Genomic DNA, 20,292 nt, shown 5'->3' with positions numbered 1-20,292 from the left:
CTCTGTCTCTCTCTCTCTCAAAAAAAAAAAAAAAAAAAAAAAAAAAACTTCTTCTGCATGAAAGTATTCATTACAAATATTTTGTGAATTGACAGTTTTTATGGAGGATGTACATCGGCTCAAATGCCAATGCCTCACTTGAATATCTCCATATGATGGTGATGGTGAGCAAAGTTCATCCAGCTCTGATATCTCTCTCTTCACTTGCTCCCGAAAGTCTGCCCATTCTGATAGAACAGCATCACAGTATCTGTAAACAGAAATCATTTAAGATAATACAAAATTATTTGCATCTTGTTACCAATTCATTAACCATAAAGTGTAATGAACATACTGGAAAGCAAGAGATATATAAATATTCATCTTTAAATGTTTGTTATTATAATGTTTTTTTGAAAGTAATAAATGGAGTTGTGATCATAACAATGAGTTTCTGATATTACACTTAAGGATGGTGTTTCTTCTATGAGGTTTCTTCTATACAGAAATCAAATTTGACATTTGACTAAGTCAGTTCAGTTTTTATCAATTAACATTTATCATATTCAAGTGAACAAACTATGGATTAACATGTTTTGCTCATTCCAGGAAAACAGGATGAGGTCCCTCTTACAATGCACTCTAAACAGTTATCATCTAGTCACAGTATAGAACACTTTCTCATAGAACTTCAAACCAGTCACAGTTTTCCTTGGGAGATATAGAAGATAGTGGGCAACATTTAAAAAGAAATGAAACTTAAACAGAAATAAAGTGAATGACACCAATAAGTGGTGAGATCACAGAAGGCATTGTAAAACACTAACAGAAATACAACTTGCTGGTCATACATGTAGAATTTTCTTTGGAATATAGGAATAGGACAATGAGCTCACCTGTTTTCATCATTGATGTAGCTCAGGAGTTCCTGCAAAATAGAAATTTGTATATGAACAAAAGTTCAAAATTTCAGTAAACGGTACATTGGATAGCACCACTAAATATTGTCAAACATCAGTACCACATGCAATATAGCTAGTGATGATTAAAGGGGCAGCATAGCTTTTCAAAATGAGTTTGTGCAAAAGAGTTCAGTACCAGGTACTATATCTTCACTGTTTTGCATAATGCATTCGATCATACTGACTGTATAAATCAAAAACAGAAATGGGCCGGATTACCATCATTTGTAATAACTACAGTATAGGAGCACTTAGCCTACTCAATTTGCGACCTGAAAAGTAGTTTTAAAATACTACTTTGTTAAGTACTGTGACTTCACTCTTCATTGTATCACTAGAAGCTCTCAGTACAGTATTTCACATTTTAATTGTCCTCAACACAACTGTCATCCCATCAATTTCCCCTCTAGTCTGTACCCTTACTTCATTCTATTGAAATTTTCTCACAGCCGAACAAATAAAGTATTACAATTATAATTTATATGATACACAAATAATAATTTTTGGGACCCAAATGTTTACTTTGAACTCTCTGACAAACATCCTGTAGCATACCTGTAGTGTGTCACCATGGTTATACCTTTGATATGCCTTCTTGCATCCATGAAAACTCATCCACCCACTGATGTCCATGGATGCTAAACAATGCAGATTTTTTGAGTGCAATGGGTTCCTGTTTCCATGGTGACGAGCCTCCTGGAGGATGCGAAGACAGACTTCTGTAACACTGCTGCCTTCCAACGCTCTTCACAGTGTACGTGCAGTCAAATGCCTTGCAGAAGTTGTTCCAAATGGGTAGGGTCACTCTGGCTGCTAAAAGATATTTTCGTCCTGAATTCTTCGTGACAAGTCTGTGCCCATCGCTCAAGTGGAGACTTTGCTCTCCAATGTGAATATTTCTACAGCTGCCACTGTGTTGATAAGTCAAATCAGCGAAACATCTTTCAGCAGGCGCAAATTGCTGTACAGGCACTCGTCCGCGTCCAAGATACCGGTACCAATTGCAGGTGTCAAATCCTAAAATTCTTCTGAGAGCTACCACACAATACTGGGGTCTGCAACTTGCAGGTCTGAGGACAGACATTATTTATCTTATTTATTGATATTAGGTTATTAAGAGCTGGCCTCCACTACTGTCACTACTGTACTGAGTGTCACTGTCAGCCAGCTCTTGAAAGCTTTTCTGCATCTGCCTTGGTGTCTATACTCGAAGTATCAGGAGAAGTTCATCAAGATCTTTCTCTATGTCTTCTTCCTCCTGAGTGTATGTCGCCATGTAAGCAGTCGCCTCCTCCTAGCTCTCATCATGTCCTCTCTGACAGACCTCAAATAATGGGCACTCTGGATCCTACCGCTCAGCTCGCCGCCGCCGCGCCGCATCGAGAAGTTTACTCAGGGGTCAGGGGAAACAGCCGCCCGCGGCCGTCGCCGCATCTTGCGCCCACCGCTCCGGTGAGTGCTCGTCACGATCGTGTGGAGATGGAGCGATGCACGTGCTACATATACGCCGATCGCGCTGCTGCTACATCGTGCTTGAGATACTGTAGGTTCCCCACATCGGACAGTCCGTGTTTACGTGAAAGGATGGCTTCAGCCGTTGTGAGTATCATCGCGAATTCATATTTCATTACATAAAGTAAAACAATGTACAACAAAAGTAGGTATGCCTTCGACATCGTCGTCGACAACGAGAAACCATCAATCAACTGTAGCGTAAGCAGCCTCCAGAAGGATGAGTTGCTTAGTCCCACTCTTATAAGCTTGTGTAGGCTACTCCTGCCTCTTGTGTTGTCTTGTACAGTATTTGTGGCTGTATGACTGCGAGTGTATCATTGTGTATTGTGCCATGTGGCTGTATCTGTATGATTGAATTCAGTCTGCAAATTGTCCAATGGCAATGAATGGATGGAAGGACTGACTGGCGAAAACTGACAAAACCCATCCACAAGTGTGAAATGCAACTAGGTGTATCACTATCAGTGGTTGAATTGAATAAGAAGATGTTGAATATGATGAAATATATATAGTCTATTGCTACATACAAATTACTGTTAAAAGCTGGTGATAAAGATCAGGAACTAACCTAGCTATAGTATATGACTAGACAGAATAAATCATTTTTAGACATTTACAGCTCAGTCCTGTCTGTTTTTTTTTTCAAAACTCGATTTTTGAAAAAAAAAAAAACAGACAGGATTTTTTCTTCTTTTCATCATGGATAGTGGACATGTGTGTGTAACAAAAAATCACTGTGCAAAGTTGCGACAATTTATACGTCAGATGTGAGATGAATAAGAAGTGAATAGGGGGCCTCATGAGGCGTTCCCCCCGGGCCTCATGAGGCGTGGGGCGGTCCTCATGAGGCAGGGCAGTCCTCGTACGCGGGGCGGTCCTCATGAGCGGGTTTCCCGGACTGAGCTCTCCTCCGTACAGGACTAGGAGGGGATTCCATGAAGCCAGATGTAGTCTCCGCGGAACATATCCCTGACGACCAGATACAGACCAATCTTTCGGTCAAACCTACTAACAGTCTAAACTACAACATGCTAATGCCAAGGGTCCGGAAAGTTTAGTGTAAATATTTGTTTCTTTCTCTCTCTCGAAAAAAAAAAAAAATGAATACAGAGTGGCAGAATGAGCTACCTGATGCAGAGGTTTTTCAAACAGCAGTTCAGGAAACAATCAAGTCCTGGTAGGACTGCTGGCTCCCCGACAGTCAATCCCACTCCGAGTTTGAAGCATCGTCATCTTGTTACATGTGAGGTATGCATGGACCACTACCGATTATCACAAAGACTGCCGCCACTGCAAGCAATCGAGAGAAGGCGCGACTTCTCGCTCATCTTCAGCAGAGGATTTGTGCACGAGTCGTCCAGACAAAACAAGTCCGTGAAGAAGGGTACACGTCCACGCAAGAAGCTGCAGAGTCAAGTGAAGATCATTACTGTATCAGGTTCCATGACTGTCAGAGAGCTGCAGGAGGCAATGGGTGTAGAGGAAGGTAGAGTAAAACTTTTAGTTTAGTGAAATAGAGGAGTTTCTCATGAACAATATATGTTTGATGCAAAATATATTTCCTCTCTTTTGATGTCAAAATCCAAATTTAGCATTCTGAAAGTTTTTCTTAATTCCATTATCTTTTCAAAATGCCATGTACTGCAAAAGTGTTTTTTCATGCAATTGATTTGTCACGCACGACTGGTTAAGATAAGTTTCTCATGTTTTTAATTCCGCAGAAATCAAGACATGTAATATCGAAACATATGACGTGCAGAGATATTCGCGTGTTTTTAGTTCTGCGCTGGCAAACACTGGTGTCAACACTGCAAAAAATTCCACTTTTACATGAAGCATGAATCAATCTCTGTGTTGGATATCAATCACCTAATGCCATTATTGATTGTTGGAAATTGTCTTATGATATTAAATATGTAGTGATACATCTCGGTGTATTGATCTACCATGCCTGTCAAACTGGATTCTTACTACAGACGAGAGACTGACGTATATGTACAGCATCAAACACTACAAAAAACATTTCTTGAGCAGAACCATTCCCGTACCCTCCCAAAATGATGTCTTCACGAAAAACATTAACTACAATGAAGCCATTGCTAAATTTACTGCTGCAGCAGTTGGAACTAATGATTTATGATTTTTCCACACAGATTTCATCTATGAATTCCTCCTAGCAACACACTCGGACCTCTCTCCTTCAACAGGTAAGACAAAAGAGTTTGAATACATTCTAATACCCACATCTCATTCCATGGAGCAAGTCATCAATGAGATAACTGCCAAATGAAGAGATTGGAAGGAGAAAAAAGGTGCCCATGTCCTTGTCTTACTGTGATTCCTTTTATTGGTACATGTTAGGATAGGATGTTTGATTTGTTTTGTTTGATACCCTCTGTGAAAATATTTGCATTGCTCAACCTTTCCCCCTCTATAGTTGGCCAAAGTAAACTAATTCTTGTATGTCTGTGAAGTCATTGTGTAGGAAAATGAGTGAGTTGTCTAGTCACCATAATGCCAAAATGTATTCTCATTATTCCCTAGTTACTGTATATTTCACATCACATTAAAATGCTGCTTTACAGCTGGCTAGCTCTCCGATCCAACTGAACTGTGAATGTACAGATATCATAAGATAACGATTACTGTAGAGACTTCAATTTGAAATTAATTTTATGTGAGCAGAAAATATGGCTGCAGCCTAAATGTTTGTATAAGAAGCATTCACAACAAGTTGCAGGTCTGATTTTAGTAAAGGCACTGTTGCACAGTGAAATGCTCTAGTCGCTCATACAGGAGAGATTTTAGGTTGAATTTCAATTAGGTTGAAGTCCAACTTGACCATGGCAAACTGAATACCTGGCAAAGCTAATGTAATAGCAATCATGGGGCCCATTTTGAGAAAAGTTTTGACATTGAAGAGTTTCCCAAGAAGTCTTAAAGGACAAGTTCCCCTTCATAGACATGTGGGTTGAGTGAATGCAGCAATATTAGTAGAACACATCAGTGAGAGTTTGAGCAAAATCGGACAATCCATTAAAAAGTTATGAATTTTTGAAGTTTCTGCTCAGTCACGGCGGGATGAAAAGACTACTATAGCTTGTGATGTCACATGAGTACAACGACATAAAGAAAGAATAAAGAAAATTCAACATATTTCCATTTTTCTCGCATAACAAAAGAACACTCGACTTCTCTCTTTCAGAAGGCAGGGGGAATAATATTACCCTTAACATATGTCAGTAGCAAGTCGAAGAAATGTGCACTTTATTCAAAAAGTAAAGTTTTGTGAAATTCTCTTTTTATTTTCCTTATATAGTTGTACGCATTTGACATCATACACTGTAGTAGTCTTCTCTTCCAGCAGTGACTGCGCAGATACTTAAAATATTTGTAACTTTTGAACGGATTGTCCAATTTTCCTCAAACTTTCACTGATGTGTTCCACTAATATTGCTGCATTCTTTGAATCCTTATGTATATGAAGGTGGACTTGTCCTTTAACATATTAAACTTATATGAAATACATCATCTCATTATGAAGTTGAGTCATTGTTATTTTTCTGCAGTACTGAAACCTCAGGTCATTGAACAGATCGTGACAGGGGCTGATATGCATTATGTGTTCCTAAAAAAGATGAGGGAGGAGCCGAAGCAGGATAAAGATGCTCATCCAAGGTAACCCACCGTGGTATTTTCCTAACCACTCAGCCCTTGTCAGGCCATGTCATGCACTGGTTCAGATCATCCCCCGAATGATTATCATGAATACCCAAATGTCAATTTGGTATGATTAATGAATTATGTATGCTGTGTTTGTGCAGACTTGGCAGCATCAAACAATTACTGACCTGCAACAGCAGACATCAACATCTCACTGCTTTGTAGTACATTCATCTTTTATCAGAAGAATAATACTGTCTGTGTGATGGCATAAACTCCTGAGGTAATGAGTTCATGTGTACTTGAGAACTGATACCAGGACATAGAAATACTGTCTTGTTTATTTGTGCCTGTGATAAGTTGATTCATAGCTGAATTTGAATGTTGATATTGGATAAAGAAGGCACCCAGTATGCTGGTGAGTAGTGTGGATAAAAGTTGAGCTGTGGTATCATGTCATGTACAGACCACCTGCTGACCCATCCCAGTTAAAGCCACGCCCACCAGTAGTCACCATCATGGGACATGTTGATCACGGCAAAACAACCCTCCTGGACACCATGCGCAAGACGTCGGTAGCTGCCGGTGAGGCAGGTGGCATCACACAGCACATTGGGGCTTTCCAAGGTGAGTTGTCATGAAAGAAATCCGTATTCCACATCTTGCAGATATCCTGAAAGTAATCATCTGTTGATCAGTAGAACAGTTTTGAATATCATTTCAGACAGAAGGTGAGGGGAATTTCTATTCTGAATGAGTACATTGTCTGTCAGTCATATAGTTGTCTTTCCGTTTGATTGTTTGTTTGTTTGTTTGTTTGTTTGTTTGTTTGTTTGTTTGTTTGTTTGTTTTTTCACAACATGAAGTATTTCTGTTCTGGTGCTGCAGTGAAATTTCCTAAACCATAAATCATGTTTGGCTGTTTCTTAAGTATGTTTTTCATTTTAAATGATCAGTGCTCAAACTTAGTTGTTTCATCCATTGGTTATTGCAGAGCTCTGTTCTTTGTCATTATTGATCCCTTCTTTGCCAAGTATTTACACATGTACATGTACACTTCATTCTGGGAATATTTACTCTGTACTCCTGGTTCCCGTTTTATAAAAAGTTGATATGATAGCAACTCTTGTGGAATGGCAATTGCTATGATAACAACAAGAATCCAGCTCCCTGATTGGCTGTTGTTACAGGAAGTTGCCATTCCAGCAAGTAGCATTTACAAGTGGATGAGTCACTTTTTGAAACTGGACTTAAATTCTGTAACTGTAGCTACTTGCCTTACAAACAGGGGGGGGGGGGGGGGGGGTATGCCACAATTTCAGAGCAGCATGCATGAATGCCCTGTCACCAAGGGGAGTTTTTTATTTCCCTGAAGGATATTTTGATAATGTATGATACTGAGAACTTCAGAGATGGTGAAATATTTTGGATGTTGACTTTAACTCTCCATTGATGAAAGATCTTTATAGAATATGCCTTGCATTCACACAGTTGTTGTTGTTTTTTTAAATCATTATTTTTTTTAACAGTTTCCTTGCCATCCGGCCAAGTTATCACATTCCTTGACACACCGGGCCATGCTGCATTCAAGGCCATGCGGGAGCGAGGTGCAAGTGTGACGGACATCGTGGTCTTAGTGGTGGCAGCAGACGATGGTGTCATGGAACAGACCAAAGAGTCCATCAAGTATGCCCGCAATGCTGGAGGTAATTCTTTCATTACTAGTGAAAAACGAGACTTCCTGCAATAGCAGATTTCTTTCAAAATCATTCGCTAGTCCGTATCAATTTCATTGTTTGCATTTTTTAATTTGACAGAGGTCTCATATGTCCAGAAACTGCCTATTCAGATATGGTTCTGGGAAAGTTGTGGATGAACTGAAGAATGATTTGGCCAAAATTTGTAGGAAGTTTTATACAGATTTTGAAAAATTATTCAGTTTAAAGACAAAATGAAAGAGACTTTTTTTTCTATATTTTTGTGATGTACAATATGTACAATGTCTGTAGTCTTTGTGTACTTTTTTGATTATTGGAATGTGTGGTATTCACTTTTACACAGGATTGATTTTAATGACACTCGCATATTGAGTGGAGTGATCATGCTTGTGACTGATTTTAATGGGTTGTTTGTATTTTTTTCATTTATGCAGTTCCAATTATTGTTGCCTTGAACAAATGTGACAAGCCGGATGCAGATCCAGTGAGTGTTTACAAACTTGGTGTGAATTATTGTCTGTGCAACTAAACACAAAAAAAAAATATGGAAAGGGTGAGGTAGTAGACTTTCAATGTCTTTGATATCATTTCTGAGAAGTGTTGATGTAAACAAACTTGCTGTGTGATGTTTGCAACAAGATGTAAATCAAACATAAATAAGTAATGGTCATTCCTCAAGAGAGGGGATATGAAAGTAGTTGTTTGTTTCTGTGCTTGTTGTAAACTTTTAGTTAGTCTTTCAGTCATACAGTCTCCTAAAAGCTGCAGCTGATAGGCTAGCAAGAAATATTTGAGAAAAGAAATCAAGTAAAATATTTGTGAAGTATAGATTGTGGATTAAATATCACATCTATTAAAATGCAGTGCATTTCATACAATTATATGTATCATACACTCGGCACAGGCTCAGAGGGATGTGGGTTTGATATAGGACAGTGTATACAGATAATGACATTTTCTTTTCCCAGTCAAGAATAAAGATAGCTGTGTATTACCCAAACTATTTAATAGCTGAAAATTTTGGCTTGCACAGTATTGGCTCCACCATGCTTTGGGGTGATTGTGAAATGAGAAAGACATTATGCCATTGCAGTGTTGTATTAGATGGTTCTGTGATGGAGCTATTATGATGTATTCTGTATGTTTGCTATTCATTCCATGCAGGCCTTTACCAAGAATGATCTCCTGTCCAATGACATATCCATAGAGGAGTATGGTGGTGATATACAATGTGTGGAAATTTCTGCTCTAAAGGTGAGCAGCTTTAAAGCATAACTCAGCAATATGTCTTGTCGGTTAGTTTGTTGGTTTGCTGCTTGCTTATTGGAACTGTTTGCGAGTTATTTGGTTGATTGGTTCACTGTTTTTTTTTTGTTTTTTGTATTTCAGATTTCTTACAGGTATGTACTCAAACACCTATTGAGTAAATTCATGTATTATACTGTGAAATTTGATTGATTTGAAGCTGTACAGAAATGCCTTTCCCTTAAAAAAAAAATGTCTTGAATTGCACTATGTACTGACTAGGTTACAAGCTGTGACACTGTTCTACACATACAATGCACATTGAAAGGTGACACAAGGCATTATTAAGGGCCTTTAAGTTAAAGGGACTTTCATGTGGGGTATTTATCAACATTGTTTTTGTGACTAAGTGCAGTTGAAAGTAAACAAAAGGAGACCTTTTGGTCCACATTTTAGAGGATATTTAAGTACCGGTACTAGTACATTGTTACTAAATGCATTTATGCATGTGAAGGGTTATTCATGTACTGCCACTCCATGTTACCCTCTTTGTTCCCATAGGGAGATAACATTGATGAGCTGTGTGATGCAATCATGACCCAGGCTGAACTCCAAGAACTGAGTGCTGATCAGACAGGCCTGGTGGAAGGGGTTATTGTGGAGTGCAAGGTTGACAAAGGAATGGGGTAAGAAAGGTCACTGTTTTATTCATTTCATTGATGTACTGCCATCCAGAATGTAAAAGTCTACATGCAGTTATACACAAAAACATAAAAGCAAGATGCTTGATGTTAGAAGTAATAAAGGTAGATATCCTACTCAGATATGTCATATGCATGCATTTCTATATTTTTTATGGGTCCAATTACAAATATTATATTGCAGTGAATGAAGTTAAACAAAGCAATAATGCAGATACAAGTATGATTGCACTTCGAAAAGTCAATTGAAAGTTGTGAGCAAAGAACGTAAAAGATATTAGATATAATCTCCTCCAGTATTAAAAAAATCAGCATGGCACAACATTGTCTAAATATTCATATAGGAGATACACATATGTTTCTTTTAAACACAAAATGGAATAGCATGGTCAGCTTAAAAATATGTATTTAAAAAAAAAACAGGCAAGAGATGTCAGACACAATGACTCAGAATTTGTGAAGTACAATGTGTCAAATCTGGCAACAAAATGGAAACCACAGAATAATGCTAAACCTAATTAATGTCCCTTTTTTACATGGTCAAAAACTCTTGGCTATATGTTTCACATGCTCTCTCCAGACCAATAGCAACACTAATTGTCCAGCGAGGCACTCTGAAGAAAGGTGCCATCCTAATGGCTGGTACCGCCAAGTGCCGGGTGCGTGCAATGCAGAATGAAAGGGGGGAGGAGATGAGTGCAGCTCTTCCCAGTCAACCGGTGGAGGTCACCGGATGGAAGGACACACCCGCTGCTGGGGATCTGGTTCTTCAGGTGGAGTCAGAGGTACTATGATAATATGATGATCAATATGGATTTAAAGGGGCATTCCAGACAATTTTCATAATTTCACATCATGTAGTACATAAATCGACAGTTCCATGTATAGATTTGTGGAATTTATTGTGATCCTTGAGCAGAGAAACCAATGCTCTGAAAAATCTTATACCAAGTACACTGAACAGTGTTGATGACATAAGAGCATCACATATTTCAGAAATGTAGAAGCATAATTCCATTACAATACCTCTTGCTTAACAAGTTCACCTGTGTAGAATCTATGCATGCCACCATCTTTTGTTTTGCATCCTTGAGCCCCACTCATGCATTCTTATGGTGAGGCTGCCATGTCATCGTCCTTGTTCATTGCAATTTGTAATAAATTTTGAAAACCTTCATATTCCTCATCCCAATCACTATAAATTCTGAAACTCTGTACTCAGTATAACTACTTTATAGTTGTTCAAATGTAAAAGTCTGAAAATCAGACTCCAGTTTAAATTCTATGAGGATTCTCAGTGGAGACTGTCAAACATTATCCTATGGTCAAAGCACATAACATGAGCACACTGACAGTAGAAAGTTCCGTGGTGTGTTGTGTATATACTGATGTCAGGATGAATTCCCTTTTGATTTCAACAATAGACAAGAACATTAGTCTGATTAACACCACTCAAATGTAATTTTTATTGATGACTGAAAATTGTTTCATCATATGAATCATCCTTGTTTAATCCCTGCATGGAATTGTTTGATTATGTGTGGAATCATTTTGCATTGCATAACTTTACTTTATAAAAAAATTAGGTAAAATATCTATCTTCAAAGTCTTCATATATCACACAAAGCCTTCCGTGTTATAGCACCTAGTTTTAACAAGCATGCTCCAGAATGGAGTTTAGATAGTATTTTTTCCAAGATGAGGAAAAATGAAGCGTAAAGATTAAGTTTGAATGGAGGGGAAACTCCTTTGCCTTTGAATTTGATGTTCATTCACTTCATTTGCTGAATATTTCTTGGAAGCACATATTTTATTCTCTCACTTTGTTGTTGTTGAAATGATCAGAAACGGGCCAAAGAGGTCTTAAAATGGCGGCTGGATGAGATGTCCTCATCAAAGATAGCAGAGGATGCCGTCATCGTAGAGAAGAAGAGTAGTGAACACCGTCGTGAATACGACGCCCGAAGGGAGGCCCACAGTCAGATGCACTGGAGAGAGATTCGGGCGGAGAAAGTCAAGGCCCGGTATCTGCAGGAGAAAGAGTCTGCATCATCTGGAGACCCAGAACTCAATATCATCATAAAGGGTAAGGCAAAATGTTGACAAAACAACACATTTGCAAGCCATTCAACAAGAAGAAAATATGTGCAAACCTCATTAATTCCATGTAAGGGAGACAGAAAATCATTGGCAGATGGCTTTATGAGCAGGATCAATCATATGTCAAATGCTCTGAAGAGGGACAAATTAGGGATCACGATGGACAGGTGGTCATAGAGGTGGTTGGATTACTAAACAAGGTCTATTCCTCCCCTTTGTGTCAGCCATTGCATGCCAGAACAAAAATATGGTGTCAAAACACAGTTGTAATGATAGTAGTTAAGCGAAGTAATTTGGTGAGGAAAACGAATTAGAGAAATATATTATGTTTAGCAAAAAACATCTCAATGCTTTGTTCATGTTTGAATAGGGAACATGTACATGAATGACTTGTTCATATTTTAAACTTGGAATTATGGCATACTGTAAAAGTGGAAATTTTCGCGGTGTTGAAATTTTCGCGCATTTCGCGCAACGAGAAGCTAGCGCGAAAATAAAAGCACGCAAAATATTTCTGCGTGCCATATGTTCCAGTACTTGATGTCTTGATTCCGCGGAATTAAAAACACGCGAAAGTCTTCTGGCACGGTCAAGCGTGAAAAATTAGTCACGCGAAAATATCCACTTTTACAGTATTAGCAATTTTTTTTGTTTTTACTGGTGGAATTAGAAAGTGGGCACGTCTTAGCATTATTTCATAATGATTATGAATTTCCAAAGTTGAATTTGTTGTCATAAAATTTGAATTATTGCAATGTAGATCTGCCAAATGAACCAACCTGACCTGGAATTTTTCATCCTCACTTCATTCATTGCTGTTACCTCTCTCATCATCAAATCACTAGCAGCAAACCAGAATGGCTAGACAATATTCATTTCATTTCACTTTGACTATAATAACTTGAAAAGCACTCTGAGAGCGCAGACCTCCGCCAAGCAGTTACTTCATTTCCACCGATGATATTGCTCTTCCACAGAGATCAGTGATTTCCGAATTGCCCTATGTCTCAATATAGAAGCCTTTGTTATGTCATAAACCTTCAGCTGCCTTGCCCTAACAGAAACTAGAGCACGCACTTTAGTGCACATGTAAAAACCTCAAAAATGCGCAGCTTGAACTCCCAAATTCACTGACCCTACCTGCCAAAATATCAAAAATTTCTGGATCACTACCAAAATTGAATCATCTGTTCCATGTGTCATTCTCAACCTTTCCTGCAAGTTTCATCTAAATCCGTGCACAAATTTGTGAGTTATTTTGCGTACAGACGAACAAACAAACAAACAAACAAACAACGGTAATGAAAACATAACCTTCTGCCTTTGCGGAGGTAACTTTACAATACCACATGATATGCTCTGAACAAGCACAAAACATGACCCATCTATGATATGCATGGTGATGTTCTTAGCAAGAGAAAGCAAGAACAAATGTAGTGCCAGCAGATATTTTGGGTGTCCATTTGTATGTTTTTTCTCCTCAGGTGATGTGGATGGTTCTGTTGAGGCAATTCTAGACACCCTTAACACATACACCGACCACCAACAGTGTAGACTGAATGTCATCAGTTTTGGGGTTGGGCCAATCTCTGACAAGGATGTCGAGTTGGCACAGACCTTTGAGGGGGCAGTTGTGGGTTTCAACGTTGGAGCCAGCAAGGAGGCCGCAGAGCTGGCCAAGAGCAAGGAGATTCCCCTCAAGCTGCACGACGTCATCTACCGACTGGTGGACGACCTCCGAGAAGATCTCAACAGCCGGCTACCTATGTTGGACCAAGAAGTAGTTCTAGGTATTATAGCCCCCATGTGTGTGTGACAGATATCAGTATTGGTGCCACGCATTTATTATTCTTCAACAATGGATTCTTTTTTCTTTTATTGTGAATAGTGGAAGAAAGTCACCCCTTCAACCTTGTCCATTTAGCCTCTACACCCCCCACACAAACAAACACACTGTACATCATTGCATTACAACTATCTTCAGGAAATTTATGTAATTGATATATGAGTGTGTGTCTTTGCCTATATTTGTGTGTATGTTTGCATTGAGACTTATGTGAACACAGGTTTGCACAAAATAAACCTGTTCTTGTATGATGCACATCAAAATTGGGCCCTGGGTCAATATTGTCTTATCCTTATGGCTTAAAACTTATCCTTTTGGCTTTCTGTTATGTTCCTGTTTTCAGGAGATTCTCTGAACTATGTTCACTTCAATGTGTAATGCTGATGTCAATTCTCGCTATCGCCAATGACATAAAAAGTACCCGGATGTGGCTTTTTCGTCAAGATTTAGTGCACTTGGTAGCAAGGGCACTTCCGGCGCGGGGCATAATTTGCACAACGCTAGCGTGCGCGTACGTGTACCTAACCTATAGCGCCGCGCCGACCACACTACATCTCTATGGTACTAGTACAGTAGGCCGCTGTACCGCCATGTACCGCTTGAGCCAGCGAGTGGCCAGGCCTGTCATACTCGTACACACTGTAGTCCCCGCCACACTGCACGCAGCGCATAAGCTAACACATACTGAGTACCGGTACAGCGTACTGCTTGATCATGTGATCGATGTGCACATCACAGATCAGTCATCTCTGCATACGCTGAAAATATGCTGGAAAATAGTCACCCACCAGGATATCGTCATGGAATGCCCATCTTTTTTTTATTTGTTCTCTGTTGAAATGTCGCGAACACAATCGGGAACGAACAGTGATCTCGAACTTATCCTGTCTCCGAAGCAACTTCTTTCAAGTAAGTACAACGTACGTACAATGTACGTAGGCACTAGGCCTACTACTACCCAGTGCTACGTCGCGCGTGCACGTACTGCGCTGTGGAGTCACCCGCAAACTTCACCCATGCGGCCACGTCACGTCTCGCATGCCAGTAAGGGTCCTATTTCTGCAGATTTTTTTCATTTATTGTCGTTCGAACAACACATGGCAGCTTCGCAGCAACAACCAATAGTCGTATTAACAGCAATTTCTTAAGAATGGAGAAATTTCAAATCATATCAAAGCTGTAATTCAAGTCGAGAAAACAGGAAGTACACGTAGAATACGGTGGTTGTGTGTGTAAATAGCATTAGTCACGTATCACGCGCGTACAAACGGAAGTGACTTTGCTACCGGACTATCCCATAATGCACCGTAAATGACGCTTAAATCAACATCCGGGTACTTTTTACGTCATTGGCGATAGCGAGAATTGTTTGGACATCTTCTACCCATCGTACACAATCAATGATTGCACTACTGAAGGTATATATTAAAATTTACAACTCCTTTCATCAGGTGAGGCAACTGTCCTGCAGCCCTTCGATATTTCAATGGGAAGAAGAAAAGTCAGCGTTGCTGGTTGCCGTGTCGAAAAGGGCGAGCTTCAGGTCAGAAGTCTATTCAAGCTGATGCGAGGCCAAGAGGTCATACACAGAGGTTAGCACAACGATATTACCTTCCTTTCATGTCTGTTAAACTACTGAGCTCAATTTTCTGCAAACTCTAAATTTGTCTTTGCATTCAGTTATTTTTCCTCAAACTTGATCATGGTACAGATTAGACAAACCCATGTAGGTGTATCACTAAAGCAGTCTACTCTAAAAGCTGGTGTGATACGAGAGATCAGGATTATGTAATTCTCTTTCCCTGGCATTAAGTTCAGGACAGTATTTTCTGCAAAAAAAAAACAAAAGCAAAAACAAAAACGAACATAACAAAATGCTGCGGAAATGTAACTGCTGGTTTTCTGCAGAGATTGTTGAATTGCCATTAGTGATGTACAGTGGACTCCTGTTATAACGAAGTCCTCGGGACCGGCAGTTTTCTTTTGTTATATCGAAATTTCATTATAACCGAACAAATAAACATTAAAAATACATAGAGTGGATAATGTTGCAGCCTGAATTTTTGCTTTGTTGTAACCGGAATTTCGTTATAATCGTGTTTGTTAGAACGGGGGTGCACTGTGCTGTATTTGTGTCATGTGACCCACAGGTCCCCTGGCCTCCCTGAAGCACCACAAGGATGATGTCAACACAGTGAAGAATGGCTCGGAGTGTGGGCTGAGATTTGAGGAGCAACTGGAGTACCAGTCGGGAGACACCATCGTCTGCTACGAACTGGAGCAGATTCCTCAGGAGGTGGACTGGGATCTGGACTTCTAGTGTTGTCTGGGTTCTATTTGTCTAGCCTGGACTCTAAAATTCAGCTTTCAAGTTTGGACTCGACCGTGGCTTCTCCTGTGGAATGTCACAGGGCCTCGATTTCCAGTCTGAGCTTGAACCTCTATGCGCAGTCCAGAATAGAATTTTTTGGTCTGACATTGACCAGGTCTTCAAGTCTTGACAGAGATATACATTTTTTGTTGAGACTGGGACCTTGGTATCCAGCTGGAGCTGAGACCTGAAATTCTGTTCTGAAATTAAAAGTAAGATGTTGATCTGGACTATGCTGGTGCTTAGACTGAGTCATGGATTGCAGTTTTGACACAGTAGGAACTGGAATGCCAGTCTGGAATGGGAAGGGATTTCCGGGCCACATTATGGTTCTCTTGTTGGCCTGAGCTGAGGGATCTCACATCATGCTTGTATTTTATGAGACTATTTATAGACTGAACATTATGCTATCTTTGTCTATCATTTGGCAAATAAAAGCAATTTAATACAGGCAAACTCCATTATAATGAGATTTGTGGGGTTATGAGAATGTTTTCTTTATAATGAATCTTGATAAAACATAATATACCCACAGGTGCTACATAAAAACACAGATGTAGGACTACAGATGGTCAGGACACATTGGGCCTCACTTGCGGATGACAGTTATCCTGATAGCATGTCTTTGTTTTTGTCAGATATAGAGTACAGTAAACCTCACATAAGTTGACACAGTTAAGAAGTCTCAATTTTCCTTTCCTTTGGTTGACTTCAACATAAGTCAACAGTTTGGTATTAATTGACAGATTTTCTTTAGTCCAACTTGTGTGATGTTTATTGTATTTTGAACAGTACGTTTGTAAATGTGAAACTGTTAACTCCCAGTGAAACGATCCATTTAGTATGAATATTCAATTCATGTTTGTTATACTTGTGTAAGCATTGAGGAGAGAGAGATAGAGAGAGACAGAAATGGGGGGGGGGGGGAGGTTGGGCACTGGCAGAATATTCTTCTCATTCCCATTAACAAGCTTTTAAGCAATTCCTAACATCCATACGGAGAGTGTGAGCATTCACTAATCATAGCCAAAGAATCCTTTATGCCCACATCTATTACCATCCAAAGATTGATAGATAGTATGCTGTACACTCGTGCTACAACTGTAAAACTTGCGTAAACTACACAGCAACTGTAACATCTTTGCTTTGTGTGTGACGGGATGCATTATACGCCACATGTTTGTGTGCCATTGGGTACATGTGTAATATGTACAAGTATACTTGACCATTCATTTCCCTGTTCGTTCAGTCTTGTAACAAAGATATAGCAAGTAAAGGGAGAAAGTTTAAATGGTAAATCATTTTAAACTTTGTTCTTTGAAATATTCAAAAGGTTTTATGCCTTGTAAGATGCTTGCCTCAGGAGACCACATTCATTGCATGGAGTACTGTAAAACATGATATAATCGCGGCATGAATTTTTCGCAAATTGGAGCCGACGGCTTTTTTTGCGGCATGAAATTTTCGCGAAATGCCACTGGCATTCAATGCATATAGTGTAGACAAGAATTTTCGTGTGCATTTTAATTTCGCGAATCTTGGCGCTCGCGAAATTCGCGAAATTAAAATGCACGTGAACATTCCTCGTTTTACAGTATACATTTGTTCTTAAAGCCCAAACAAAGTTCTGGTACGCCTGCAAAAGTTGTCAAATTTCGCTCCCAAATGTGAACGTATGCTTAGGAAATGTGCAGGATAACGATGTTATGACAAGATATTCAATGGGTAACGACAAAAATGCGAAATATTAACCAAAAAGGTTCAGTCCCAGAACTTACCCGAACGGGGTCAGGCTACTAAACTCGGACTCGGGGATAACTCGGCTTCGCTTTGTGACGGCGGGATGAGTTGTAATGGTTGTCCCTCTGATTGTACAGTGTTGTCCTGTGGGAGCGGCCTGTATAAACTAGCGCTTCGTGTTCTGGCTACTCGCAGTAATGGTCCGAGTTGTTACAACGCGCGCATCAAAAACCTCTTTTGCGCGCATGCAAAATTAGTGTGCGCCGAAACAACAACAAAAACTCCAAAGACCGCGCGTCTCAGCAACTGAGGACCGCGCGCTGTCATTTTTGTTTTGTTTGTAAGGATTACTTTAGCACGCACTTTCCTGTCCATTCAGTTAGGCCTCATTTGGTATTATGCAGTGGCCAGTAGAAGGTGGCGATCACGAACTGCGTGTGAATTGTCTGAAGTAGGGTCGAATTTTTCCCCCGAGACCGAGTCAGTCTGGAGCCTTCTGGAATAAAAGTCGGTTTTCCTACTATTATTATTTTTCTCAAAATACTCCAAACCGACTCATCATTCCGGCAAACCGCGTCAGCCAGGTAAGTTTCTTAGTGGACTCTTTCGATATATTGCAAGAAAAAATGAAATGGTGCTAGACGGGTTCTCAAGCACTTACCGAAACTTAGTTTTCACTTTAAACCTCACTGTTGTATACTTGGACAATTTTTTGCCCATCCACCTTGGCCAAGCGAAAGTTCACTTCCATGAAATGTCCATGAATTTTAATACACGTATGTGCCCCCCACAAAATGGAAGAATCCAGTGCAAATTTGTATCAAAAAAGGTATATTACAGAAGAACTATGAAATAAACTAATAAACAAGGATTTGTAGTGTCTAGTCTTGTTTCACAACTGTACTTAGATAAGGGGAACACACAAACTCCTGTTTAGTCTTGTGCCTACATCGAGACCAAAAAAAGTTACTTCAGGTCTGACTGGAGAGTACTTAGTGTGAAGTTCTGTTTGCTTTACAGTACAGATGTGTGGTCAGTAGGATGTGAGTTTTGTATGTGCACGATGGATATAGAATCTATGAAAGCTTTGCAGTAGAAAATATATCCCTTCGAGTACATGTGAAGGAGGCGAATGTAGCATTCAGCCACTTAAACACTTGGTGATGAAAGTTTGCGGTTGATAAGTTTCGTGACAGAGGGCAATCTCCCATATGTTAAAAAACACAGAAGACAATCGCTGCAGCCTTTGGTGTTTAAGTGTTTGTGTAACTGTACTGTATATGCGTGTCGCTTGCCCGAGTTTTGTGTGCATGCTTGTGGATGCAGCAGAGTGGTGTAGAGCTCGGGCTGGCACCAAGTGGAAATTTGTTATCAGGAAACTCTAAGAAGCTTACATTTTACCAATTTCTATTACTGCTCAAGATGCCTGATGTGGGTAATTATAATAATAATAATAATGACTGGCTACTTTCACGGGATACAACATAAATTGCCCTAACTAGAATCACATTGCCCTTGTCTTTGACACAGGCAATACAATTCTACTTCAGGCAATAGATGTCATATCCCCCCTCAAGGCCAGTCCATATTACGGATCACATTTACAGGCACAACCCTCCTCAGATACATCCTTTCACCTCCTATCACCCCAGCCGATCACACTCACACAACTCCTCCCCCCCCCCCCCCCCCCCTTGTAATCCTCATACATATCCTCTCTGAGACAACGTTGGCACTTTGTTGTGCCATGCAGATTAAGGTCTAGCTTGCCACGAGCAAAATCTAAAATTAACCCTTCTTGGCAAATGTAATGACAGTAATCACAAGACGGACAGTGTAAACAAGCTTGTGCAGCAGCAGCTCCACAATCATTAAGCAGCACAAATGATCACAGCACATATTTTTCAGTTTTACCAAGTACTTAACTGCAGCACATTAAAAGTACTTGCAGTGAGTTGAAAACTGGGCTTCCAAAAATTATCAAGACTACAACTCTTGTCCTTCAAATAAATACATGTATCAAAACATTTTCAAAATGTTTGAACCTTGTGTGAGAATAAAGGGAAAAAAGTGAAGACTGTTGAACGTACAGTATTTCAGCAAGGATATGAATAACGGATAAAGTACTGTACTCCAAGATTTCATGTTTGAGAGATATTAAATAATGCTACATAAGTTGCATACATGATTTTTATGAATCTTGTTCAAAGGTGGATGATGCACCAATGTGTTTGCGCATCTCTAAATTGATTAAGAGGCATACAAAGATGACTATCCATTCATTTCCACATTCCATCATTTACTATATACACATACTGAACTCCACATTCAGTCTGCCCGCTTGACTTTTTCAAGAACTTCTAAATTGGCACTTCTCTCTTCTCTGTTCACCCCAGCAAACAGGTAAACACAAGATAACACAGGAGTAAAAACTCATATTCACATCAATACA

At 39.6% G+C, this 20,292-nt stretch overlaps 1 protein-coding gene across 1 annotated transcript; it reads left to right on the top strand.

The window, feature by feature from the left end:
- Window positions 1-2,273: 2,273 nt before the first annotated feature.
- On the top strand, window positions 2,274-16,049 carry LOC139726806 (translation initiation factor IF-2, mitochondrial-like). Its single transcript, XM_071637797.1, has 14 exons — window positions 2,274-2,393; window positions 3,567-3,942; window positions 4,610-4,663; window positions 6,026-6,134; window positions 6,586-6,746; window positions 7,649-7,825; window positions 8,272-8,321; window positions 9,002-9,091; window positions 9,644-9,768; window positions 10,364-10,568; window positions 11,629-11,869; window positions 13,368-13,673; window positions 15,181-15,321; window positions 15,880-16,049. Exons 1-14 carry the CDS (start codon window positions 2,274-2,276, stop codon window positions 16,047-16,049), a joined length of 2,325 nt encoding a protein of 774 aa, XP_071493898.1.
- Window positions 16,050-20,292: the final 4,243 nt, after the last annotated feature.

This window comes from Diadema antillarum, unplaced genomic scaffold (assembly GCF_040938485.1).
Source record: "Diadema antillarum isolate AM-2024a unplaced genomic scaffold, OU_Dant_1.0 seq00000100_RagTag, whole genome shotgun sequence".
Lineage (NCBI taxonomy): Eukaryota > Metazoa > Echinodermata > Echinoidea > Diadematoida > Diadematidae > Diadema > Diadema antillarum.
This window is presented reverse-complemented; position numbering and strand designations above follow the sequence as displayed.